At 41.3% G+C, this 27,134-nt stretch overlaps 2 protein-coding genes across 5 annotated transcripts; one reads left to right on the top strand and one right to left on the bottom strand.

The window, feature by feature from the left end:
- Positions 1–126: 126 nt before the first annotated feature.
- Positions 127–3,938, top strand: smx5. The gene is made up of 5 exons (XM_033621157.2): positions 127–241; positions 445–512; positions 1,940–1,970; positions 2,082–2,141; positions 2,883–3,938. The coding sequence occupies exons 1-5, from the start codon at positions 239–241 to the stop codon at positions 3,006–3,008; spliced, it is 288 nt and encodes a 95-aa protein (XP_033477048.1). The 5' UTR covers positions 127–238; the 3' UTR covers positions 3,009–3,938.
- A 3,970-nt stretch (positions 3,939–7,908) lies between these two features.
- On the bottom strand, positions 7,909–26,362 carry bcl6aa (BCL6A transcription repressor a). Of its 4 annotated transcripts, XM_033622129.2 has the most exons (10): positions 26,320–26,362; positions 16,012–16,104; positions 12,154–12,325; positions 11,816–12,037; positions 10,764–11,729; positions 10,290–10,471; positions 10,033–10,200; positions 9,802–9,932; positions 9,350–9,487; positions 7,909–9,245 (listed from the first exon to the last, which is right to left on the bottom strand). In XM_033622129.2, exons 1-10 carry the CDS (start codon positions 26,345–26,347, stop codon positions 9,102–9,104), a joined length of 2,244 nt encoding a protein of 747 aa, XP_033478020.1. In that variant the 5' UTR covers positions 26,348–26,362; the 3' UTR covers positions 7,909–9,101. The 4 variants fall into 4 exon arrangements, with proteins under 4 accessions (XP_033478020.1, XP_033478021.1, XP_033478023.1 ...); XM_033622130.2 differs by lacking the exons at positions 16,012–16,104; positions 26,320–26,362 and adding an exon at positions 14,505–14,601; XM_033622132.2 differs by lacking the exons at positions 16,012–16,104; positions 26,320–26,362 and adding an exon at positions 13,494–14,296.
- Between the last annotated feature and the right edge of the window lie 772 nt (positions 26,363–27,134).

Genomic DNA, 27,134 nt, shown 5'->3' with positions numbered 1-27,134 from the left:
CATTAAAATTATTATTATTATTATTATTATTATTATTATTATTATTATTATTATTATTATTATTATTATTTTCCTCGTGCCTCTCTTGAGTGCCTGGTGGAAAATGCATGGCGCCCCTCTGGCTCCCTCATGTGGAGCTGATGAGTTATTGCACCCTGCTCCGTCCGTCGCACTAATATGACGCACTGTGCTACGACATCAACACCCGACGCACAACCACAAGAAACCAACAGCAACAATGGTAAGAAACTGAATATTTAAACGTATGATGTTGTTTCCAGTTTTCATTAGATGTTTTATCTGAGGACTCAGTATTAAAGTCCTCACAGCGCACTGTGCCGCGTTATGTCCGCCAGTTTGACAGTTACGTGCGACCTGTCTGTGTCGTGCTCCACAGTTAGCTCGATGCTAACATTAGCGTTAACATGTCGTTGTGTTCTCCAGCTTTTCTACTCGTTTTTCAAGTCGCTGGTGGGGAAGGATGTGGTGGTGGAGCTCAAGAACGACCTGAGGTGAGTTTTCTGTTCTGTCAAACCGGGTAACTGTGTAACACTGTTTGATTTAACCGCCATTATTTAGTCAGTCACAAGACTGTTGGGAGCAGTGGAGGGAGAATGTGAATGATGGCAGCTGTAAAATACATGCTCCAACTTTTGGTTAAACGTTATATAACACTACAAACTCAGTAGAAATGACATATGATTAAATGCTATAGATTACAGGCTCAAACCTACAACAGAATTAAATGAGCTCATCTCCTCTGCAGACTCAACTGAACTATATAAGCTTCGTTTATAACAGTTTTTAGTACATTACAAGGTCTCCTTTGATTGCGTCTTGTATGGTTTTTTAGACCAGGGGTCATTCAGCTTCGCTTTAGTTTTTAGTCTCCACTTCACCAGTAAAGTCTATATTTTAACAGTATAACACACACTGTAAGCATGTAAATATCTGTCAAATATATAAATATAAGCCTAAGCTTTAAAACTACTGGCGGATGAAGGGAATACCATCCATTGTCTTGTAACAGTGCATTGTTCTGCTGGATAACCTTTTGTCCCGGCATTCACGTGGATGTCACTTGACCCACTCCACCTCCCTAAAACACCGTTGCAGACCAAGTACCACCCCTCATGGCAGCGTCACTTCTGATGGCAGTGGACCATGCCATGCTGCAAAAACTGCTCAGGAATGGCATTGACCTGGCCTCCAAATTCCCCAGATCCCAATCGGATTGAGCATCTGTGGGACATGCTGGTACACAGTGCCAGACCACAGGACACCCACTACAGGTCCTATATCCATGCCCCAACAGGTCTGAGCTAAGTTTGATCCAGTGAGGCCCCACCGTGGATCGGGGGTGCCAGCATCTCCCACAAATCCTCGATCAGATTGGGATCCGGGGAATTTGGAGGCAAGATGATTGGTCACTCTCCTCGGGCCATTCCTGAGCAGTTTTTGTGGTGTGGCATGGTGCTTTATCCTGCTGGGGAGGGTACTGTCATGAGAGAGTGCCATTGCCATGTAGGTGGTCTGCAATGATGGTTGGGTGGGTGGAGTGTGTCAGGTGGCGTCCACATGAAAGCCAGGACCAAATGTTTCCCAGCAGAACTTCCCTGCAGTGGTTTTTATGTTTTGCTAATTGGCGTATACTGTCACATCCCAATACCTCATGTATCTAAAGCAGCTTTGGAACTTATTCCAGCACCATTAGCACTTTGCACCGTTGTGCTATCGTCAGACTTTTTATTCTCACTTTTTATATTTACGTCTCTACATGCTAGTCAAATCTTTATGCTTTCCTTGTTCAGTTTGTAGCTGTATGCCTGTTTCTTTGTTCATTGAGAGCAAAGAAATGTTAAATTCCTTGTATGAGATGTAAGGATGGGATGTCCATAAGTGCCTGTGATGATTTTAATCCCAACATTTCTCTTTTCAGCATCTGCGGGACACTTCATTCTGTCGACCAGGTTGGAAACCCTGATTTATTATTTCCCTTATTTTGAAACCGAGCCATTCAGCTGTTACATTTCCTACCTGACTGCCCAGTTGTGACTTCTTCTTCTCTGTTTGTGTTTTAGTACCTGAACATCAAGCTCACAGACATCAGCGTCACTGATCCAGAGAAATATCCACACATGGTGAGTTCTCACCTGTCGCTCAGTTTCATTTCAGCCATCTTAACCCTGATGTTGTGTTTGAGATCTACAAATGTCCGGCCCCATTTAACAGCTCAAAAAACAAACATAATACTGTTTTATCACCTTGATACTTCATGACTCATCCAAATGTTATGGGATTTGCTTATAGTCATGATTTTGAAGTGAGGATGTTACAGAAAATAAAGCATTACTAAAGACGATGGATTCTCTCAAAATCCCAAATAAGTGTATATACACACACACACGTACACATATGTGTGTGTTGCGAGTCCCTGCACAGGTGCATGTGAGGATCCATGGGAAACTTAAAGACTCTCAGGTGCAGACACAGAGGTCTGTTATACATGAAACATAAAATACGTCCTTATTTGTTGTAAACACAACTTTTACGATCATTTCCTTTACAAGCTGAGATTATGACAAGGGTTGCCACTTAAATACTTTAATACATCTTTGGTTTTAATGATGTCAAGACCCAAATAAATACGAGTAAAGCCAATGTCAACAAAACACCCATGACACTTGTATGCTGTTAATAATTTGAGAGTTGCATGTAATGAGACGCTATGGGAGGAAAAAAGAATCACAAAAACTCCACCGTCAGCGATCTGATAAAATATTATCAGACAGATTCTTTAAGCTGATTCTTTCAGCGTCTCCGACACTTTAAATGACGACTTATCTTCAAACTCCACACTGTCTTGTTTTAATTTGCTTCAGCTGTCTGTGAAAAACTGTTTCATCCGTGGATCTGTGGTCCGGTACGTTCAGCTACCTGCAGATGAAGTGGACACTCAGCTCCTGCAAGACGCTGCGCGAAAAGAAGCAATACAGCAGAAGCAGTGATGGACGGGGGGGGTTTAGTCTGGGGTGGGCAGTGGGTGGTGGGGTGGGAATTTTTTGTGATGGTTAATAATAAGTAGTTTTGAGTTAAAGATGATACAGTTTGTGCAGTTCTTGTAATTGAGCAGTATTGGTCATTTTCCTGTGCTTTCACAGAGAGATTAATTGCATTCCTGACATTAGTGATGAATAATTTTCCAAACGGTAATTATTGGAAATGGCCGTCACCTCACAGGCCGCACAGGAGGCTTCATTTGATACTGTATTATGTTTTGTTTTAAAAGAAATAGACCTAAATTCACATTTGAGCCCAGTAGAGGTGAAGATCTGTTGTAGTGTTTCTGTTGCATAACACAAGCACTGTTGCTTATCTTTAAAAAAAATTATGACTTCTTTTTTTTTTTTTTTTTTTTTAAATGTCATTTCAAAATAAAAAACTATTTTATTTACATATTGATCATGTCATTGTCATTTACAGGGATGTTTATGTAGTTTTACCAGTGAAAAATGTTTAATTATTTTAGTTTTGGCCTTTAAAATATTGAAGAAAGTTATTTTGTATATGACTGCATTCATGGGAAATAAAAATGAAAGTCCCGTGGCCTCATTGTGCGAGTTATCAAAATCAGAATATCAGCATAACTTAAAATTTGTGAGGTTGATAATGAAGACATGATGCACCAGAAAGTGTCCTCTGGATGTGCTGTAGAAGTTCAATGTGACATGTAGAATCATTTAATTCTTCTTATTAATTACTCATAATTTTATACCTATATTTACAGGTACTCTATTGGTCCATTTTGGCTTCCATATTACAAATTGAAACGCACGTTTATGTTGTTTTCTGGTGTAATGTTGTCCTATGGAAGGCCTGGAAAGTTGTCTGACTGGACCCTGAAATGGTTCAATAAATGGTGAATTAAAAAAAAAAGATATTAGGGCTGTACTGAAAGTCTTCTTTTTAACTTCTTTTTAAAGCTTCTAATGAGGTTTTCAAATGAAGCATCTGATGTCAACACCCAAAATATCTTAAAAATCCTAAATCTTGTATTTGACTAAAGTGATTTACTGTGTAGGGTTTAGTGGCATGTAGTGGTAAGGTTGTCGATAGGGATGCACGATCGTATCGGCAAAGCATCTGTATCAGCTGATTCGGCTTTAAAACGCTTTAATTCAGAATCAGCCAACATGCTTTTTCATATTTTGCACAATGAATGAATATTACATACATTGAAAAGCATTGTATTTCATGTCTCCATCTGCTGGCGGGCCGTCACTATAAGAGTACGCAGCATAATGTGATGTCAGAAGAGATCTGATGATCAGTTAATGTAACGGTCAATTATACAGCAGGAATATGTGTATCAAAGTAAGATATTAAGTATTTTAATTAAAACAAAATTATTTTCAGTTATTACCTGACACACTGAGGCCTCCATAGACAATATGTGGAACGTTTGATACGCAGGTTCTGTACCCCAACTATAAAGGGGTGTCTCCCACTTTATTTCTCCCCTTTTGCTGTTGTACTTCATGATAAAGGTAAGCCACATTACTCTTGTAGTAATCTGTGTTTTAGCAATGTTAAGCTATGCTATATTATTCAGCCTAAACTTAGTGTATAATATGCTAATATATTCCTGTGTCACTTCATTTGTGTGGGGGCTCGAGTTCACATGGTCGTGATTGACGGAGGATTTTGTTTTTACCTCTAGCTGTCAGGAATAAACATAGATCGCCTCCAAAGATATCCACAGTCTGGGCCTCTTCATATCAACACTATGCAGAAAATACTAGAGTCCACCTGGTACATAAAATTAAGTGGGGAAAAAAGTGGGTTTATCAGTATTGGTTATCAGTCAAATGAGTTGTTACACATCAGCATATCGGCAAAAATTCCAATATCGTGCACCCTTAGTTGCAGGTAGCAACCAACTGAACCTTCTCCCGTGTGCCAAGCATGGAGGAGAACTACAGTGGCTGATGCAGAAATGCAAATGGCCCCATCTGGAGCCAGTGGTTGTTTTGTCTGTCTGGGCTACTGTAGAACAAGATGGCGGACTCTGCGGAAGAGACCCACTCAGTATGTAGATATAAACGGCTCATTCTAAGGAAAACACAACAATCACAAAACACAGTTATGAATGTTTTTAACCATTTCTGTCAATAGATGCCCATAAGTCCTAAACACTGGACTTCTAAATTAGTTTGTCTTTTTAATCAACTTGAATTAATGAATCAATGTAATTTATGGTGCTGTTGAATCACCGTCAGACCTCCCTGTTAATACTGGTGTGTGCCTCCTTTTGTGTGCAGCAAGCGGCAGATCAGATAGTTATTTGACCACAGTGAAAATGTCTTTGAAATGCCAACAAATATGGACTGAATCAGAATATTTGGTTCAATACAAACTTCTTTTGACGACTTGACCTTACAACGCTCTGGAGCTATTGGAAATATCAGCCTCTCACGAGTTGGGAACAGTCCTACGCAGCCACCGCTGGAATCTAATTTTACATATTGTATAATATTGTTGCCTGATCTGTAGTGATTACAGGTTTAAGCACAATGATTAGACATGAGAAAAAAGGCTGTACAGCATTTCAGTGTTGATGTAGTATTTGAATGTCAACGTTATGAATGAAGCTTCGATCTATTCAGTACAGCTCTGCTAGATACTGCTGTGTATCTTTATTGACTCAGTTCTCAGACTCTCTGAGCTTCTCTTCTTGTGCTCCTGTTTACCATTAACCTTGAAGTGGCACTTGTGGCCACAGTGTCTGTTATTCAGCTGAAGTTACGAAGGCTTGCTTTAATGTTTATCTGACAGAATGAGTGAAGGTTCGGTGAATGGCTTGTTGGTGAGCAGTAAAGTTTGTAAGCAGCTTTGTGGACTGTTAGTGCAGTTTATAAGAGGTGAAACTAAGATGCCATATTTTCTCAGTGTGAACAGTAAAGTTGAGAAGTAACTGGGAACAGGTTTTAAAAGACACTGAATTCATTAATCTTAAAATAAGGCCTTTATTGGTATTAAAATGTCTTAATCTTTCAAAAGTCTCAAAAATGCTAAGACGTGATGTAGGATTTTATGGATCTTTTTTTCTGATGTTGCATTGTAAAATAATATTTTACTGAATGACAGTTCTTGCATTAACTTCATAAAGATCAGGACAGCCGGACAAACGACACTCTTATTTTCTTTCTGCTCAGACCGGAGGATCCACTGTGTGCTAGCGAGCTCTCACTGGCTATAAGGCTGAAACCCATACAAGGCAAAGTGGCTTTTGGAAAACCTTTGGTTCTGGCATTCATGTGGATACCACCTGACATGTTCCACCCACTCAAACACTGTTGCAGACCAAGTACCCCCCCTCATGGCAACAGTACTCCACAATGGCAGTGGCCCCCCAGCAGGATAATGCACCATGCCACACTGCAAACATGGCTCAGGAATGGCCCAAGGAATGTGACAAAGACCTCAAAGTGTCAACCTGGCCTCCAAATTCCCCAGATCCCGATCTGAATGAGCATCTGTGGCACGTGCCATTAACCCACCTCACAACCCACTGGACTAAATGGATCTGCCGCCAACGCACTGGTGCCAGACATCGCAGGACACTCCCAGAGATCCTGTGTCCATGCCTCCACAGGTCAGAGCCAAGTCCAATCCAAGGAGGCCCCACCTTGGATTAGGGGTACATCTGGGGTACCGGCACATCGCAAGAATCCTTGAGCAGATTGGGACCTGGGAAATTTAGAAGCCAGGTCGACACCTTGAGCTTTTTGTCACGCTCCACAGGCCATTTCTAAACAGTGTGTGTAGTGTGGCATGCTGCTTTTTTCTGCCATTGGGGAGTACTGTTGCCATGAGGGGGGGTACTTGGTCTGCAACGGTGTTTGAGTGGGTGGAACATGTCAGGTGGTATCCACATGAATGCCAGAACCAAAGGTTTCCCAGCAGAACAATGCACTGGAACAAAATAATCAAAGTTATTCACTTCACCTGTCAGTGGTTTGAATGTTTTGCCTGATCGGTGTATACATAAAACATTGTTTTATGTTACAAAAATTATTTGTACAAAATTCAGTCAGTTCATGTTTTTTCCCTTGAAATTTGGTTATTGTTAAATTGGTCTCAAGCTTCATTCCAAGCAAAAAAAAACAGTCTTAAAAAGTCCAAAATCCAATTTGCCCTGAGCTGTAGAAACCCTGTGTGTAGTTTCTTCCTGTTACTGCAGTATTTACAGCACTTTCTAAAAGCGAAGAGATGTGTGTGTGTCAGATGTGGATTATGAAAGGTTGCGGGATGCTGCTCTTTTCTTGGATTCAGTTTTGGTCAACAGCTGGAGAAATCATGCACAACATTTCTTTTTTTAGTTGCTATTTACAGTAAAAGTACAGTAAAGCGTACTTTGTGGATTCAGTTTTATAAAACTAAAAATAAAATTATGATCCTCTGATCTGGTCAAACTGGTTTTACACTTAGAGAAGAGTTTATATATTATGCTGTGTTTGATCTAAAAGTTATGTCCTCTAGTTTTTATCATGGCCATGCTGAGGTGTAATTTCCAGTGGGGACTAAAATCCCATTTCTGGCCACCAGCATTTTCAAAAACATTTTTTTAAGCCAAAAAATTCATGTTTAATATGCTTCTGTTAGACAGCTGTTGGATCCTGGCTGAGATTGTGAATTAAGATGCTGGTTTTGCTCTGACATACTGAGCAGCATATTTAGTTTTATTCTGGCAGAATTTAGCGTGAACTTAATTATTTCTTGGATTTTTATTTGGTAACTGAGGTCCCTAAATGTGTGTCGATATGCAGGAAATGGGATTCAATTTTTTTTCTGGTAGATGACACCGATTATTCGGTGTCATTTATCTCAATATGACAAACTCAATCCTTTGTTAATACATAGAAATCCAATACCTTTATTTTACATTCATACATCTATAACATTGTACAATAATTTTAATGCAGTTAAAAAAGCCCAATCCAAAAACAAGTCCTGAAGATTTACAATGATGAATTTGCATGTTTTAAGGTTGGTGACAAGCATTTAAAAATATATACACACGCTCACTCGCACACACACACACTCACATACACACAGGGGGGTTAGGACAGGTGTTGTCCTTGAGTTGTACCTTGATGGAGCTGGGCTGAATGGAGAGGAATTCAGACACCATAGAGAAAGGCACATTGAATACACAGTGTATGTACAAACAAAAAACCTTGACACTTACACAACTTTACTGTAGGAGCTAGAACAATGACCAAAAACTGTAAACCTTCACTTATGGAAAACAAATGAACAAAAACAAAAGTCACATCTATACAAATACATTTGAAGCAAAATATTTTCTTGGTCATAACAAAGCAGTACCTTGAAATGCATCTCAACACTTAAGATTGGCTCTGCCAGCAGAGAGCAATCCCACAGATATAATTACACAATATGTCACAATATTTATGCAGTTGCCCACTTCATGTGCGCTGACAACTGGCAGAGTACCTCATGCATAACCTCATCAGACAGCAGCAGCAGTCATCTGATATGTTTTGACTGAATCCAATTACTATGTCTTTTTTTTTTCTCCCACCTCACATGAATATGGCAACTTGACATGGTGCAACATGTACGTACATCTACATAAAAATGTATAGACAACTCTATACAGCCGCAAATCTCGTAATCTTAAAATATATGTACCACCCGTCAATCAAAATTTCAACACTTTCAGAAAAGTAAGTTCTCTGATATAAAATACTGTATTTTCAAAAAACAGATTGTTTACATTCCATCCTTCTCAACAAAATAAAGCTTTATATACGTACCTTCAAAGCTTAGAAACACTCCCAACATACATATATATATATATATTCATATCTATATAGAAACAATAAAGTGACTAAGATGCCATAAGTGGCTCTACGTTCACATGTAGTGGAAACCCGTTTAGAATGGCGTACGCAGCCAATTTATTTGTCTAATGAACACAGTGTGGCACTACAATTTTGGATGATTGTACAAGTTGGGGTCTTTAAATGCCAAGGTCAAGATTGCCTCCATTAAAACTGTTCACTTCTTCCAGCTCAGCACGCCTTCGTCAAGTCAGTGGGCATGTCCGCCGTCGACATACGGTACTGGATCTTTGTGTTAGTGATGGCGCCATGCTTCTGTCGAAGATGCAGCCGCAGTTGACTCTTGTGGCGGAAGTGCAAGTTGCATTTCTCACACTGGAAGAGAAAGCAAAATTAATTCGGGGAATTTTATGAAGGTTATGCAAACGTGTGTTTTTTGTTTTTTTTTTCTTGAGAAGTGAAAAACAGTTTGAACCTACATGGTAGGGCTTTTCTCCCGTGTGTATGCGCAGGTGGCTCTTCAGCGTCTGCAGGTGACGGAAGCGTGTTCCACAGATCTCACACGGATATGGCTTCTCACCCGTGTGGATCAACACGTGAGCGCGGAGATGAGCAACCTGAAACGTGAAAACATAAATAAAATCAGCGAAAACCAAATTATCCGACTGACAAAAAAACTTCAAGCTGTCTTCTGGGATTGAGTTATTTTCCACAGACACACTTTAATGAGACATTTCAGACAGCACACATATTAGCACTCATCGTAAAAAGCCAAAACACCCCTGAGGATGTTCCTCACTGTAATTATGTGTACGTCTGTTAAGCTGAAAATTACGACTCCCACCCATAGTTACAGTTCAGAGTTGAGTATTAGTGCTATTAGCCAATATACAATAGAGAGGGAAAATATTGTATGTCAGGGTGTTATTACCTGTACAAAACGAGCTCCACACGTCTCACATTTGTATGGCTTCTCTCCTGAGTGGATGCGAGTGTGAGTCTTGAGGTTAGCTGGTCTGTTAAACTGAGCACCACAGATATTACAGCGATACGGCTTCTCTCCTGATTGAAGCAAAATCAGAGGGAACAAAAAAGTTAGACTCCAGCAGCAAATCAAGCAACAAAGGATCTGACAGACAATAGACGAGTCTCTTTGATGTACCTGTGTGGACGGTCTTGTGGCTGGCGAGGTTGCCCTTGTAGCGGAAAGCCGCCTGGCAGCGGTCACACTTGTATGGCTTGTCGCTGTGCACTTGAAGCATGTGTTGTTTCAGCGCTTCGTCCTCGGCAAACTTGGAGTCACATTCGTTACAGAAGAATGTGCCGTTTTCTGTGTGGGAGAAATTTCAGTGAACCTCTAGTCCTCAATAATAATTTTTTGATTTGTCACCGACACTTGAATACGAGTCGTAAACTCACCACAACTGGAGTCGGAGTATTCTGAGTGCAGCTCTGCCATGTCCTCTGATAGACGGGACCTGGAGGAGTTGGGACACACTTCTGAGTGCTGTGGGGACGGTGTGCCACAAGACGAGCAGTTGAGGCGGCTCAAGTAGTGCGGAGGGTGGCTGTCACCGTTCCTCAGTGACCCCTCCAGTGCGCTACAGACACAAAACAAATACTTCCAAGTCAGACGCAAAACAAACACTTTAAATCAGTTGTAAAAAAAAAAAAAAAAGTACTTTAAATCAAATTAATTGGAAAATTTTAAATTTGAAAAATGATCTTGGTGAATGTCCAAAATCTAGAACATCAAACTGGATTAACAAAAGCATAAAAACATGGCCATGAATTCCTCCGCTCTTATGATACCCTCCTACACTGCTCCACATCCTCCCAGGACGTCATACAAATTGGTTCACATGTAAGCTGTGCATGTGACAGAAACCTCACCTGTTAATGATGTTGTTGAGACGACTCGCCTGGGGCACGGGTAGGTCCTCACTGTGATCGTTGCTCTTGCTCGTGGTTTGTGGGTCCAGGTTCTCCGAGTCGCTGGGGTGGAGGTAGGGTTGCAGGCCAAGGCGCTGAGGTGACCGAAGCCCGGGATCCCGCAGCCCCACCTCGTCCTCCTTAGCGCTCTGATTCAGCACGATGAACTTGTACTTCTTCCAGTTGCGAGATTTGGGGTCCTGCGTCCCTTGCGGAGCTTGCACTGCAGCGGCTTGGGAGAGGCCGGCGTTCTTGCTACTGCTGGACTCTGTTGGGGAGTTGGGCTGGCAGTCCGATTTGAGGGGGCTCTGCGGGCTGCTCATGAGGCTCTTGCGTCCAGCAGAGGAGATTCCCAGGGGGTAGTGCTGATGGATCAGGTCTTCCTCTGCCTGAGGAGCGTGATCTTTTCCCGAGTCTCTCTGGTGCTCGAGGGTCAGCACAGGAAACGCACGCTTCCTTGTGCCGAGCGCGATAGACTGGCTGACCCCCTCGTGGCTCTCCTTCCGCATCTCATCGTCTCTCCCTACCTCCCTGGAAGCGTAGGTGGTGGAGTGAATAATGCTGGAGGAGCTGGTGCCAACCGCCCTGGTGTATTCTGCCCTGATGATGTTGGCGCTGTCATGCGGAGAACAATGCTTGTGGTGGATACCACTCTTAGAGAGGTCAGCAAAAGCGTTTTTGGCATCAGTCAGCTTGCAGAGAGGGAAAGGGAATCCTGGCATGGGAAACTGCCCGTAGAGATGGTAGTTGCTGGGGGTGCTGACCCCGTTGAACATGTTTGAGCCGTAGGGCCTCCCATCCCTGAACGGACCTACGCGGCTGTGCAAACTATCAACAACATCATGGGGCCGGTACGCGTGGACATCCTGAGGTAAAACCAAGGGACTGACCAAAAACTCATCTCTGGGCAGCTTGGCAGTCGGATCACTGTGGAAAGAATGAGAAGGTAAAAAACGAGACAGATGCTCATGATGATGAATTTGACCGATGTAATAGAACCTTATTCTGCCAACCTGGATTTGATGAATCTGTGGCAGGTGTCCACAACATGGTCCATCTGCAGGTAGATGGCTGTGTTCATGATCGCCATAATAAGACTCTCCTTTAGTGTGAGACGGGAGGTGTACATAAACTCCAGCAGGATGGCGAAGCCCTCTGGATCCACCTTTGGGTCCAGACTGATTGCATTAAGGTTGCACTTGTGGGAGTCGGTAAAGATGGTGTAAAACAGCCCACTGCGGCCACGTAACACAGAAAGAGATACAGACAGAGCATACAAAGATCAGTCATTTCACCATCAAACAGCAGGAGAGTACTGGCTCATAAAACTTGGCCTGAATAACACACACACCTGCAAGCCATGAGAACAGTCTTGTGTGCACGAAACTGCTGTCTGTTAACCAAGATAGTGACATCTGTGAGGATGTCTCTGCTGCGCAGCCGGTTCAGGTTGAGCAGGACATCACTTGCATGGCGTGTGAATTGTATGCAGCTGTCTGCTGCGCAAGCCATTTTGTCAAGTTCTGCAAGAATAAAAAATAAAAATTATTACACAAAAAAATAAATGTCCCGCTGAGTCAGTGCCACAATTCACCCCTCTGTGTCAGCGCTGGAGTTCAGGTGATCTTTAAATGAATTCATTGGGCTGAAATTATTTATGATCCGCACAAGGTCTTTATCACTGAGGCAGAAACAGGTGCAGCCGTTCCTCCAGAAGGCGGCGCCATTTATTAAATAAACACCGTCTAGACATTTAAATTTCTACCTTTGCAATCATTTCTCTCCCCCTCACTTTCTCTCTGTTGAAACCACAGGTTGACAAGTTAATATAACAAATGAGGCAGAGGAAAAATTTAGTACAGTATAACAGACTGGGGCAGACAAAAATATCCATGATATGAGTCTGTAATAACGGTTTTAAAATTTTTTTTTTTTTTCCGGAAATATAAAAATAATGACATTGTTTCACACTGACTGATTGATATAATAAAAAATAGTAAAATACAATTTACATAATGGCATGCCTTGAGTATTATTTTTAGATATGTTAGCGGTTTTATTATTTACAAATTAAAATGAGCATCAGCTCGCTCTTATTTCTCTGAATTCAATCTAACAGAGAAAAGTTTGTGTCTCTGCCTTCAGCGCGCCGGTGTCGGATTTTCACCCTGAACACTCCTGAACAGTTTCCAGCTCACTTATCACTACAAACTTTTTATTGTCACTCAATAACACCCAAACTATGAATTTTAATTACAACCGCAAGATGTCCTCGCCATGATTGAATCTTCAAAATAAGCCGGTGCAGCTGGCAAGGTTACACAAGTAACACCTTCCCCTGTTTGCTCTCATCCAACCTGTGACAGCCCAGCAGCGCTCTGTGTATTCCTTCTCTTTCCTCTGCCAATATAGCAGCGCATTTCTGGGTCAGTTAAAATTTAATTTAATTAAGACAAGGCAGATTGGCTTTGTAATAACACGCACGCGGATTTGCGACAGTATCTTTAACTGAATGTGAAGACTGAAGTCTGTAACTGGACACGTCCGAAAATAGAAGCAGGACAGAATGCAGCCTAAATAGACTGATATCCTCTGATCTGAAGGTGCTGGCAAACAAGCAGGAGTGTTGTCAGGAAATTTTAAAAGTTTACTAAGCACGCTCATTTCTGTCAGCCCAAATATCCCCCTTACGTTTTTCTTTATTTGATGAGCCCCAGCAGTGTAATTGCAGCTGTCCCTGAGCACAAACACGGTCTGACCGAAACTCAGAAATGAGGCAACACTTTGCAGGGAAGCCAACTGTGAGCGCATCTCTTCAAACCAACTTGTTACGAGGGCTACCTCGGTGTCACAGTGGAAACACAACTTGGTGCGACGACGTGTCTTCTTGTAGCCTCTATCTACCGTGGAAAAAAAAAAACCACACACACACACTCACTCTCTCTCACTCTCTCACACACACACACACACACACACACCCATCAACACTAATGTTTCCGCTACAATATTACGGTAACAGAAGGGCTTGTTCGGCGCAGCCTTTTGCGCTCCATTGGAGCAAATTACCGTCGGAAGTTACAAAAAAACTGAAGCTAAGGGTGCCATGCTGCCAGCAAAGTTAGTGTGACAGCGCTGTGTGTTGACACTGTAGCTATTAAATCAGAGCGCGTTTAAGAGCCGAGCAGCCAACTGTCCTCCCCGGGAACAGCGCACCACAGCCGGGGCTTTAGGTCGCCTTCACACCGCTCTCACAAAAACCCTAATTCGCCCTTCATCTGCACGAGTGTTATTACAGCTTTACAACATGACTCCGTGTCAGCGCGGCATGTCAGCCCGCTGTCTGCCTCTCTATCTGTCTGTCTCTCTGTCTGTCCCGCTGGCTCCGACCAGCCATCACAGCGCAGCGCGAGGCAGATGATCTGTCAGAGAGGGAGCCGCGCGCTGCCTGCCTGCCTGTCACTGCACGAGCCACTTCAGAGTTTCGACTCTGCACTGTTCAAACTGCCAGCAGCCCCACACACACACACACACACACACACACACACACTCACACACACTCACACACACACACACACAGACACAGTCTCCCCTCCAAAAAACAGTCAAAAACAGCACAAATAGCTCAGTGTAAAACATCAGCAACACACAGTAGATAACAACTTCGCGCCAAATTAGAGGAAAAAAAGGAATTTAAAAAATCACCTGGTAGCGCTTTCCTAGAAACTTCTTGCATCACCACTTCTAAGAACCCCAGTTCTAAGAATCAGACGAGCTCAATTCTCGGAATTTGAGCCCGGGACCGTACCACTCCGCCGCGGCAGGGGAGTGACGTTTCCCCCCTCTGTGGCGACGACAACTTATTTCCAAAGCGCTTATTCTAACAGGTAACACACATAATCACTTTAACAGCCAGCAGCGCGTGAATGCAATGTTTTTCCAAGTGAATTATTTCGTAAAATAACGCGGGGAATTGTTTAATATCGCTGCGACCCCCCCCTGCTTTTGGTTGAGTCCACAGTCACAGCACGTCACCAGTTCCTTAAACCCAGCCCCCGAAATTCTCAGAACTAATTTATATTCCATGATTTAGGCGATGTGTCGTGTCGCTGCCGTCCGTCGCATTTAACACACAGACCCTACATGTACAGCACACAGACCGACAGCTTAATTAGGCCCATACGGACAGGTCGATGAGACACACTCTCATTTCTTTTTTATTTTTCTAGCCAGATTTCCTGCAGGTCCGCTGACTTCATAGATGGAGAATGCTGCGAGTCACCATCGGGGGTTTGTTGAAAAAGGAAAGCTTTAATAGATTTATTATTCACAAGTCTATAGGCAGAGTCGGTGTGGTGTGGATGTGATTGTTGTAGCTGGTGTCGATGCATGGTCCGGAGTTTTTAATACTCTCATATGCGCATATAACGGTTTAATACACTCGTGTTGTGTTAAAGCGGCTGGTTTTCTTCTGCAGACAGTGGGTGGCAGATTTAATTGTAGTTAACTTAACACAGAAAACTTGTTGCATGAAAGTCTAAAGCAGTGAAATGCAACCAAGCTTTAATTGGTTATATTTCAGAATGTGTAGAGTGTTGTAGTTTAAAATGCCTCTTGTAGACATTCAAATTTAATGTCTGCTTTGCTGCTGTAATGTTATATCTATCATCCTCCCAAAAACACTTTACACACACTTCTTATTATGTATTTTATTTTGAAATGTTTCCTCCTTTTATAATGGTTTAATAACAAGGTCAGGGTGCTTGTGAAACCGTCCACATCAGGTGATGTGCACACTTACAAACATTGCTCATTGAAATGCAAAGTGAACGTTTCCTGGAAAATTAATTGAATGCATTGCTGTGATTTTTCTCCCCCTCTACCATTTAATTTAAGGCATGTGTACTCCCTGTTGCATCATTTCTCAGAGTTGGGCGAGAATAAACGCAGTCTTCCTTTTTTCTTCTTTTGTACTTTTCAGCTCACTAGTGTTTTTACTTCACGCTCTTTTAGTTTGGAACAGTCAGGCTTTTTGTTTAAGACAATGGCGCGGGAGACGAGAGCTGTGTGATGTGAAATGAGAACTGGTGTGAGGTTAACATATAGGTGGTGTGTGATGGCTGGTTGGGGGGGGGGGGGGTGTTATGACAGCGTCTGAAAAGTTGTATTAATTTTAGGAGTTGTGGGCAAGCGTTTACTGTCAGTGACTCACCTTGGAAACTTTGTTTGTGGTGACTCCAAACCACGGCTTCCCCGTCTTTTCTCATCCTGTTCACCCCTTGGCACAGAAGCAGCATTTGTTGAGCTGATGGTGCACAACAAAGACAAGTTTGTACAGTTAATTAGAAGAAAGTGTACATTTCTAAATATATCTTCAGTATTAGAAATAAAACACAAGACCCCTGGTTTGAATTAAATGCTTTTGTGGCGCTGATCAGATAACTATTAGAATAATTAAGATGATACTCGTATCACTGTGACGAGTGGGCAAACAGATTAGATTAGCTGTAGTCAGTTTTAATAATGATAACAATCAGTAACACATCCCATGTTTGAACAGACAGCCTTGTAATCTGTATTGGAGTTTTATTTTGGTAAACCGTCCACATTTAGGCTTTTAATACGTCTACACCTACTGATCGCTACACATGTGAGCAAGAAATTGAGGAATATGTTGTGAATCTTTGACAAACGGAGAAGTGTAAAGTATATTTTAAACTTAGATTACCTTGATTTAATTTGAAACTAATTTACTTTTGATTAACATGAGGATGTTTCTGTAATTTTACACAAGTCACAGTTTTGAGAGAGATTTAAAATGTGTCCTGATCCCACTGTTGTTGCACAATAATGATAACATGAGGTTTAATTCAAGGGCGTAGGCTTCTTTTAAATATTGGGGACACACACACACACACATCCATCAGGGTATTTGGGGGCTCTCTGTCAGAACATTTGGAGCATTTTTCTCCATTCTTGAGAATTTTTCTGCATCAATTTCTGGAGTAAAAAGCTTTAATCTTGTCAAAATAAAAGCATATCTTCTAAATATTGCAGGGCACATGCCCCCCTCAACCCTAAATCTACACCCCTGGCTTAATTAACACCAGTGAGTTACCTTTATCAGTCAGGCTGCTGATGATTCAGATGCCTTTCTTTTGTTTTGTCTTTAACCCTTCACGTGACGCCACCCTCCACTCTAATGCAACCCACATCTCCCTGTGGATTGCCCGAGCATCCGCCCATTTGGATCCGGCATCCCACTAAAAACACTCCAGGTGTTTACAAACCATTGGGGGTGGGGAGGAAAAAAAAAAGTCTCCAAAATAATTAAGACGCACGCGTTCACAGCAACCTCCGATTCAGCACTGCCAAATAAAGACTATCTTGAGCTCCAAACAAAGAGCAGCGTCAACTTTATTTCAATCCACTTGGGGGATGTTTAAGGCGCTCCAGCACAGTTATGCATAATGCACGGCCATAAACCATCCAGGAGTTAGGAGAGAGATGTGTAATTTACCGAGGCCCCATGCTGTGCCCAGCTATAGAAGGCTGGGATAATTACTGCAAATCCTTGGCAAACTTTTACTCAACCAATTCCTAGCAAAAATAAATGACCCACTTACAGAGGACAGAGAAAGAGTGCAGGGTAGCTGATCAATATCAATCAGTCTAAAGTGATAGGAACGACACACGGGGCACATTGTCACATTATGAACAGTGTATCGGTTAATCCTTGATCTCCATTCAACGGGTCATGACGTTTGGGTCTTGGTCTCTTTGTGCAGGCGGCACGCTGCTCAGAAACAATCCCAGCTGAAGCAGGTTCTGACAGTGATTCAAGTCTGCCCGGCCAGTAACAGCTGCACATTAAAAAAAAAAAAAAAAAGCTTGTACACTTCTGACACAGTGTGAAACATCTCTAAGCCGTATCATTGCCTACACTTGGTGCATGATAGGTCATTGAATAGAAATGCCCACTGACAAAAGCCCGAGGCCCGGAGGTTGCCTCACTTTTTTTTTTCATAAACTGCACACTTTTGTCTCGTTTCACAGCAAATTTCTGCCAACTTCAGTGTTCATTGTCAGCAAAGATGTGAGTGTGGAGTTTTGTTCTGAGAGGCATGATGCAACCAAGCTGTAACACCAAACAGATAATGCTGTTAGCTACAGAGGTCTTTTTAGTTCCTTTCTTTAAAAGAATTTCTTTTTATATTGTTAAGTTTCACTTTTTTAACTCCATGCATCCCAGAAGCATTTTTCCCTTCTTTTGTCCACAACAAAGTCGCCCTTTGTCAAACACCATTCCTACTGCAGGTCTGAATTGTGACACGGCTGCAGTGCGCCTATAAAAAGATTTGTTCCTCTCGTCTCATTGTATGTATTTATACGTTTTTCCTTGATCGTCTGTTTGTGCAGATCATTGGAAACAAACGACATGCATAATTTATAACGTCAGTTAAAGAACATGACGTGCAATAAATAGATGCAGTGAATCACTGATGCCACTTCAAAAGATTTTCTGTGCAGGTAATGATGAGCGCACTTTACTTGGAAGCTTGCCTCTTGCCTTTTTTTTTTCTCCTTAATTAACAGACAAACTGGCAAGTTATATTCTGACGTGAAATCGTGTCTGTTTGCAACAATGCCGCTGCGTGTCTCTGCACTTACACACTCCAGGTTGAAAGATGGCTTTCATCCCACTTGACAAGGTTAAACACACACAAGATTATCAGCAGTGGAGAATAATAGAGAAGCTCAGAGAGGTTTGCATTTATCTAAAAGGAGTCCCTTGATTTTATGTGCTGCTCTTAATATAATTGTAAGTATGAACATTTTGGCAGTGCTCTGTATTTAAGACTGTTCCCTTTGCTCAAAGTTATGTATGTATTGTAAAGCAGCAACAGCAGAACAAGTGTTTCAGCTCCAGTGGTCAATAACGAGGCTCCCTGGACACGTGAAAGCTTTGTTAAACGCTGTTTTTATTCTCCTTTATCAGTTATTTCAAAAAGAAAATACACACATGCACACCAAAAAAACTTTGGAGTAAGTTTCTGCAGAGTGCCTGTGTGGATAACCTTGAGTTCACCAGCTTGCCTGTGCAAGCTACATGCTAAGGTTATAGTCAGAGCAGAGGCGTGTTAGTGGGCTAGAATTCCAATTTTGTCAAATCAAAGCATGTAGATTCAGGACTTTCTCAAGGCCAGCTGAGAGGAGCCAGGAATGCAGCCTGCAGAGTCGAACTTGATGGAATTTTCCACGCATACCAGAAACAGTCCCTTGCCAGTGTGCCATCTGCTGGATGATGGGTCAGTTACTGCCACAAAACACGAAGGATATGTAGCACAAGCGCGCCGTAATAACCACCATCCTCACAAAATCTTCACAATCTGACTGTTTGCTCTTGTCTTCCTTCTTTTCTCTCACATGCCCAGGGCTGCAAAATGCAGGAGTTCCAAGAGCACATGAGGAGGAGTTGTTAAATTTGGGACAACTTCTGCACAGATTAGTTTCAAAGCCTTGTTGTGTGTCTCCGCATGGATTCAGCTTGGCATTTTAACAGAGGTATCCACTCGCAGTGATAGGGAGCTTTAGTGCAGAGATTCAAATGGTAAACAAGTGGGTCTTATTTCTTTGCACCACCCTCAATAATGATCCAATAAGAATCATCTGTCTGAATCAACCCCCTTTCCTGCACTGCTGTCACAACACCTATTAGTCAGTATCAAGCTAAGGAGATCTGGTATGTGTTGGAAGCGTTGTGAGGCAGCTTCATCACATCACAGTGGTTTTTTTGTTTGTTTTTTCATCGACAGTCGGAACGTGCATTCTCCTGCTTACAAATGTACCTATACTGTGCCAGAGTGATCGCCCGCAGGGTACTTACTGAGCGAGCAAACAGAAAGTCAGAATAGTTGGCTGAAATTAATACATACAAATTGATACATAGTTTAAATAGTTAGCCGAGAGAGAATAAACATTTCAAATAATGGGTTTAAAAGTGATGAATTAACTGTTGAGATAGTTATTTAAGGTGATGCACAAGCAATTAATGGAGAAATATAAAAGTAAAAGAGAAACAGCAGTAGGATGCAAACTGACCTGAACACTGACAATTGAACTGCATCAAAGGGAGAGTTCAGTATGACGCACTTATTCATGGTCAGTGTTTTACATACGTACATGTCTGTCGGCGTAACAGAGTTAATAAGTCGGTGATCCCACTTACCATTACAGGCTGTCAATGTCATTATGGAAGGTGCACTGATTTTAATTTATTGTTACAAGCTTACCTGTTTCATTATTGTGTTATTTACTGTCTTATTTTGTTTGTTGTGATGTATTAGTTACCACAGAGATTTCTTTTTGTGTGTGTGTACTTGAACGCCACACTAATGAGACCATGCAGATTTCACGGCAGCGCCCCTGTTCTCTGCTGACTCTGGTCTCGTGGTAGGCTGACTTCGGCTAAGCTCTGCCAAAATGACTTTTTATGGTTAGTTACTGTGTGGGTAACTTTATTAGCTTGTTAGCGGTTAGTCGCGGCTAATCCAGCAAGCCTTGAGTGTTTGGTTTTTTTCATTTTGTTTCAGTACATGTTGAGCTGCACTGTTAATGGGAGCTGGCTGTGGAGGCTTATATTCACTAGTGCTGAAATAAATGCGGATTTAAGACAAACAGTGACTGAGAGTCGGTCATCATTTAGTCTACACAATGCAAGAGTACTAACCAGTTACATCAGCACACCCCTACTGTGCTTTGGAGAAGCGGGCTGGAGTGCTGACACGGAAGCTAAACAATGTACTGCTGTATTGTATGTATGCTGTGATGTATTTAGCTACACAAAAAAATCAGCTATATTTAAAAGCTTCAGTTCCCCATCTATGTTCATGTTAAAGCCTCCAGACTCCATTGAGAAAACCAGTAATTTTACGTCACTGAACACAGGAGCTGCTGGTCTACCCCTGCCTGGATCAGCTAGTTAGTTTGTGTTATTGTGCGACTTTGGTGAATCTGAGCTAACCCTTTAAAACACCAAAGTCACTCAATAACACAAACAAACTAAATTATCGAGGCAGCGGTAGACCAGCAGCTCCTATGTTAAGTGAGCTAAAATCACTATTTTTCTCAATGGGGTCTGGCTTTGAAGACAGCGATGTAACGGCTTCAGTTCCCCATCGGAAGTCGCTGTCTGATGGTAAGGTAAAGCAGTGGAAATATTCTTAATATAGCGTACACTTAAACTGATTAATTTTTTTTTAGTTGGGACTTTTTTTTAGGTAGCTAAAATACGTTTTGCTGCCGCTCCCATCCACTGCAGTACATTGCCTAGCCTCCATGTCGGTACTCGTGTCTGCTTCTCCAAACTGGGGGCATGCTGACTGCCATCTACTGTAGGTAATACACTGACTATAGATAAGTACCTCATATAACATCGCTTCAAAAGATCAGGACTGTCCCTTTAAAAAAATATTATTACAGTATCCATATCCTGTAGTGTTGCTCTACATCCACTTTAAAATCAAGTGATATTTAAAAATGATGTATTTAAAGTTCATCTGCTGCATGTTGGAGCGCGTCAGATAACAAAAGGTCACATTCCTATAAGTTGTATCTGCACTATGAAACATGCCTGCTTCAACGCACAGTTTCAGCATAATAATTTCACACTGTGGTTGAACATAATTGGGACACTGTCCAACACTTTGGTGACAAAGCAAGAAAACACAGTCACACTTTCTGTACGAGTGGCATCCAGTGATTTTTCAGGGATTTTTCAGGGTCTCAGATGATCCGCTGCAGGAGTGACACACATAAACACAACTCTGTGCAGAACGCAGCACGTGAAGATTTCACTTCAAGCGTGCCGTTTGCACTGTTTAGGCAATACAGGTAACATTTCTCCTGAATTTCCATTGTGCTGTCAGAATCTTCCAATGTCAACATGTTTATGCTGATGTTAACTGGAGAGGCCACCAGACCAGTTTGAATTCTTTGGTTTGCATTACTGTTAATGCGGGGCAGTACATCTATATTATATCGATATTGTGATATGAGACGAGGTATCGCCTTGGATTTTGGATATTGTAATATTACGTGTCGTCTTTTCCTGGTTTTAAAGGCAGTGTTACAGTAAAGTGACGTAATTTCTGAATTTATCAGACTGTTTTATCTGCTCTATTATCTGCATTTACGAGGGGTGTCATGATATATCGGTACTGATATAATGTTAATAATATACATAAGATAATGTCATGTAAATGATCAATATTAAATAAGTGTTTAAATATTGAATGAGTTGTTTTTTGAGTGTAATTCATGTGGCAAACAAGATACAGCATGTACAATAAATAAAGTTAAATATGGATTTGACTTGTAGCTTTTTTTTTTTTTTTTCAAATTTTGAATTGTCATCGTGAACTTGCTTGACCACAATGGTTGTGTTGTGAAAATCTGATATCGTGCCAGCCCTTGTCCTCACTCAGTTTAGTCTTTATCCACTTTCAAGCTGTTTTCATGAACTGTTTGTACGAAAATGTACCAAAACTCAACCCACGTAATCAGGGAGGCTGTGATTATCTGACTAGTTTGCTAATGGGAGTAAAGAAGGAAGTAGAACAAAGACGAAAGTCCGCATAAAGAGGCAGGTTGGTGTGATGGATGGGTAAAACAAAGATATGACTTCCCCCACAAGACGGGTGTTTGTGTCCCATGATAAAACCAACTGAACTTTGAGTTAGTTTAAGGAGCAACGTCCACCATGTTTCTTTTCCTAAACCTAACCTATGAAACTTTAATTTCCTAACTCTAACTTACGAAACCATAATTTCCTTAACCTAACTTACGAAACTTTAATTTCCTAAACCTGACTTATGTATCTTTAATTTCCTAAACCTAACCTATGAAAATTTATTTCCTAAACCTAACCTACAAAACTTTAATTTCCTAAACCTAACTTATGAAACTTAAATATCCTAAACCTAACCTACGAAACTTTAATTTCCTAAACCTAACCGACGAAAATTTAATTTCATAAACCTATCCTACAAAACTTTAATTTCCTTAATCTGACTTATGAAACTTAATTTCCCAAACCTAACCTACGAAACATTAATTTCCTAAACCTAACCTACGAAACTTTAATTTCCCTAGACCTAACCATGAAACTTAACATTAAGTACATAATGTGACGACACCATTCATGGGGAGCTACTTTGTCATATGAGGACACGTATCCACATTACTTTTCCAAATGAGACTACAAGAAAAGGTGACCTATATAATGTTTCATAGACTGTAATGAACTTCCTGCATGGTAAAAACAGTTTTTCCTGGGAACTATTCCTTTTAATGCACATGTAATGTGTTTATGGAAACATTAAATAAAGGTCAATAAAAAGCAAAATAAAAATTACAATATTGTTGCAATATTGATGTCGAGGTTTATGATCCAGAGCTGTAATCACCTTTTTAACATTGGAGAGGACCATTTTCGATCTACATGTTCTGCCACCCAACCCTCAGTGGGGATATGGTGGGAATTTTTGGAGATTTAACAGCTAAACTAACCATTTTAAAGCATTTGGAAATAAAAATCTTAGATCAGGAGTTTGCAAAGTTTTGATGACTGAGTGTCATTTTATGGAGCCAATAAAAGGATTGAGGGCCGAACAGGAAAAGTCTCAGAAATTACTTTTAACACTTAACAAAAACTATGACAATAGATATTTTATATCCCACATAACACTTATATTACATTCTAGTTTTGCACTTTTTAAAACATTTGAAAGTAATGAAATAGAGAGACAGTACAGTGTTTGACATTGATTGTACCCACAGCAGTTGAGCAGCTGCTTCTGCTGGGGTATGGCAACGTCACTTGCACAAACCACACACAGAACTGCAGAAGAACTGGTGTAAAAACAAAAATGTCAATTTGTTAAGATTATTTGTGGTTATGATCACATTTGCTGATGATTATTTCGGACGGCAGTGTGTGGTTTCCTGTCATAGCATCCTTTTATCAATACATTGTCGGGGACATTTTGAGCACGTTTGAATACTATTTAATTTTCTCCACGTTGCCCAGCCCTGATTGTATATACTGGACAGATTGTGCACAAGCACTGTGTATTGAATCTGGTATGTGGACTGATGCTGACTGGAATCACTGTAGCAAAAACATGATCAGAGTTTGTAGAAAGTCACTGTGCGTAGTCACAGTCACAGCCAGTGTTTTGTTACTGCAGCTCTCATGTCATTCTCTCAGTTAACTGTTGCAGCTCTCAACTTTCTCTCTGCTTCTCTCTATCTTTCGCCCCTGCACTCCGGCCCAATTTTGCTTTCAATATCAAATTCTCCTGTGTTACATCGCTCCTACTGCCAGGTCAAAGTAGCTGCCTGCATCTAATGCCAACTGCTGATACTGGTCTACAGGGCTGGTTAAACAGGAACTACACACACCTAGCTCCAGGCCACAGTTCAACAAGAACCAGGCACAAAGCAGCAGCAGCAGCAGCAGCGGCGCCGCACTTAGCACATCCACCACCTCAGCTCTCTGTCTCTGCTGCTTCTGTTAGAAACATCCTAAAATATGAACGCAATCCTGAGTAAAGCATTGTTATAGCTCTTATTATTTATTTCCCTGCATGCAAACACGACAGGGTCGACGCCACTGCGGTTTCTTTATAAATCTGTTTTCATAAATGCAAAAACAGACTCTAGATGAGCTTTTTTTTAATTTCATTACAAATCTGGCCTTAGTCCTCGGTGTGTTTCAGCCGAGATTCCATCTGCAGCAAACGTTCACAGCCTCCATTAGTATATAGGTGTATTTTCATGTCAGCTTTTTTTTTTTTTTTTGGCTTCCTGCAGCCAAAGCAGTAAATGGATTTAAATCCAACATGGAAACATGGGATTGGCGAGGATGAAAGCAATCCTACCAAGCCCCAGAAGTCAACTGCTTTACCACAAAAAAAAACAACCCTCAAACTCCGGGTACTGACATGGATTCAAGACGAGATAATTCCAGTATTTTTGTGAAATATCAAGGAAAATATATGCATAATGTATTAAATGCTCGTGTACATTTAAATTGTTAATGTGCAGACAAAGAACACTTATCAGAAAAAAACATGTCTTTATGTTTCCTTTTAGAATCTAACTTTTAAATCTCTGTTAGATTCGCTTAAAATCTATAATTTTTAAATAAATTTTCTTTGTCTTGTCAGCGCCTACGCCCTTACTTCAGCTGATACATGAAACTCTCTCCTCCTAAATTCTGGAAAACCTCCCACTCTATGTTTGCTAGAAACAAATCAACTCATATTAACATCAGGCCCCATTAATCTGCATTTATGCACGTTTGAAACAAAGAAAAGAGCGTTTTTTATTGCAATTTATTCCTCCTAATGTATCACAGTTAACAGCTACTGTATCCCTCAGTACTTTCATTAAAAGTTAACTGTGACACCCAGGAAATGCCAGGTGGAAGTGCTGATGCAAGAAAGCAGAGTGACACCTCCTGTGCTTGACACATAATTGTTATCTGTTCTACATCACACACACGCGCTGACACTCTTGATATCCGCTGAAATATTTTGTGCTCTGTGGTGTAGATTGTGCATGTGTTTTTAGGTTTTAGGAGACTTTTAAAAAAGTATTTTTGACATCATAACCTAAACCACTTATCTTTGTTTTTGTCTTTTGTGCAAAAAGATTCTCGAAGGTTACAACTTAAAAGATCAAAAGTGACTCAGAAAGGTCTCTGAAATCACTCAGATCCTCTCTTGGCTCCTACTGAATGTCTGCTTTACATGTTTTTACATCCTGTAGATAAACCTGTGAGGACATTATTGCGCTCGGTACTCCCATTTGCTTATCAGATGTCAGTTGTTTTATCGTGACCCCTGTTGATGTTACTTTGCATGCTCGCCCTTGTTAATGATGCAACTGAGCAAGCGATTGAGCAGTATATTGATCTGATCTCTGAGGTTAGCTTCAGCATCATGAAGGCGGTATGGAAATGGAGAGATTTATCAGTCATTTCAATGCAGGGGTTAGCGAGTCAGTGTCTCTGGTCTTTGTCCGTGGTTAAATGTTTTTTGCTGTCACATCCTGTGGACAGTTTGCTCTAAGACAAAAGAATGTGAACAATTTCATGACCAGTCCCATGATACGGACAAAATATACTGCAGTGTTGCATGTGTTTAAATTATATATTTATAAGGCAAACTTGATATTTGTGCACAGTTTTAATATCATTTCATAATGCATTTTATTATCTGGAAAAAGCCTTGTGACCCTGTGAGAATTTAAGACAAGCACTGGTAATATAGCATTTCAAAATCACAGTCTACTTAGGTATGTCAAGTTTCTGCAATTTTTTAAATTTATTTATTTAAACATTTTTTTAATTCAAGGATTTGTTATTACGGTTCACATTTATTTATCTAGTCAACACTGGAATATTTTCATTGTAAGTTGTGTCAGTTTGAGAAACAGAATAAAGAAGTCTCACCTTTTTTCTGCTGGAAGGAGTGAGGCATGATGGGATCTGTAGTGGGAATCAGGAGGAAGTGCAGGTGCCTCGAATTCAAAGCCCAGTTCAGGATGCAATGGGGCCTCTTCTGCAGTTCCACAAGTCTTTTCAGCTGCGCCAGTCACTGAGATCAATCAACTTTTCTACCTGACTATGGTGAGATCCCGAGCACAGCACAACACAACCCGTCTTACTCTTTTCACCAGAGTTTTATTTTTCTGGCAAGTAGCTAGATGTTCCAGGATGCAGAGTCTGACTGGTGCCCGAGCCTCCCCGCCCCCCTGAGTGGCAGCTAAAGCTGGAGGGATGAAGCTGTCTTCAGTGCAAAAGGGCACCGAGTCTGTGTCTCGCGGTGGCGGAGCAGCTCTGGTGAAGCCTCATGTCTGTCAGTGTTCAGCAGGATGGGAACGCTTCTGGAAAGGCAGGCACGGCAGCCGGGCTGAAGTGAGTCAAGTCGACTGAGCACGCTTCATGTTAGTGAAACGGTCCACAGGGCATCTCTGGCTCTCTGAGCTGATAGGCCGCCTGCACTCTAGCGTTCATTGATTGTAGCACTCAGTCGCTCCACTTTTCCACGAATGCTAAAACCGTGAGGCAGGCTCAGTTTTGGAAAAAAAAAGAAGAGATTAAACAGCCTGTAAAATAATCCCAGTTTTCCTATATATAATTCATTTGAATGAAGAGTCTAAAATCCCATTAAGCCACAGGAGCACAAATCGCAGACTAGCAGTGCCTTTAACGTGGAGGAACTCTTGGAGCTCAGGCCATCTGCCAGATTAGAGTTTTTCATATAT

The sequence above is a fragment of the Epinephelus lanceolatus genome, chromosome 6 (assembly GCF_041903045.1).
Source record: "Epinephelus lanceolatus isolate andai-2023 chromosome 6, ASM4190304v1, whole genome shotgun sequence".
Classification (NCBI taxonomy): Eukaryota; Metazoa; Chordata; class Actinopteri; order Perciformes; family Serranidae; genus Epinephelus; species Epinephelus lanceolatus.
Note: the sequence above shows the minus strand (reverse complement) of the source record. Positions and strands in the feature narration are given on the sequence as shown.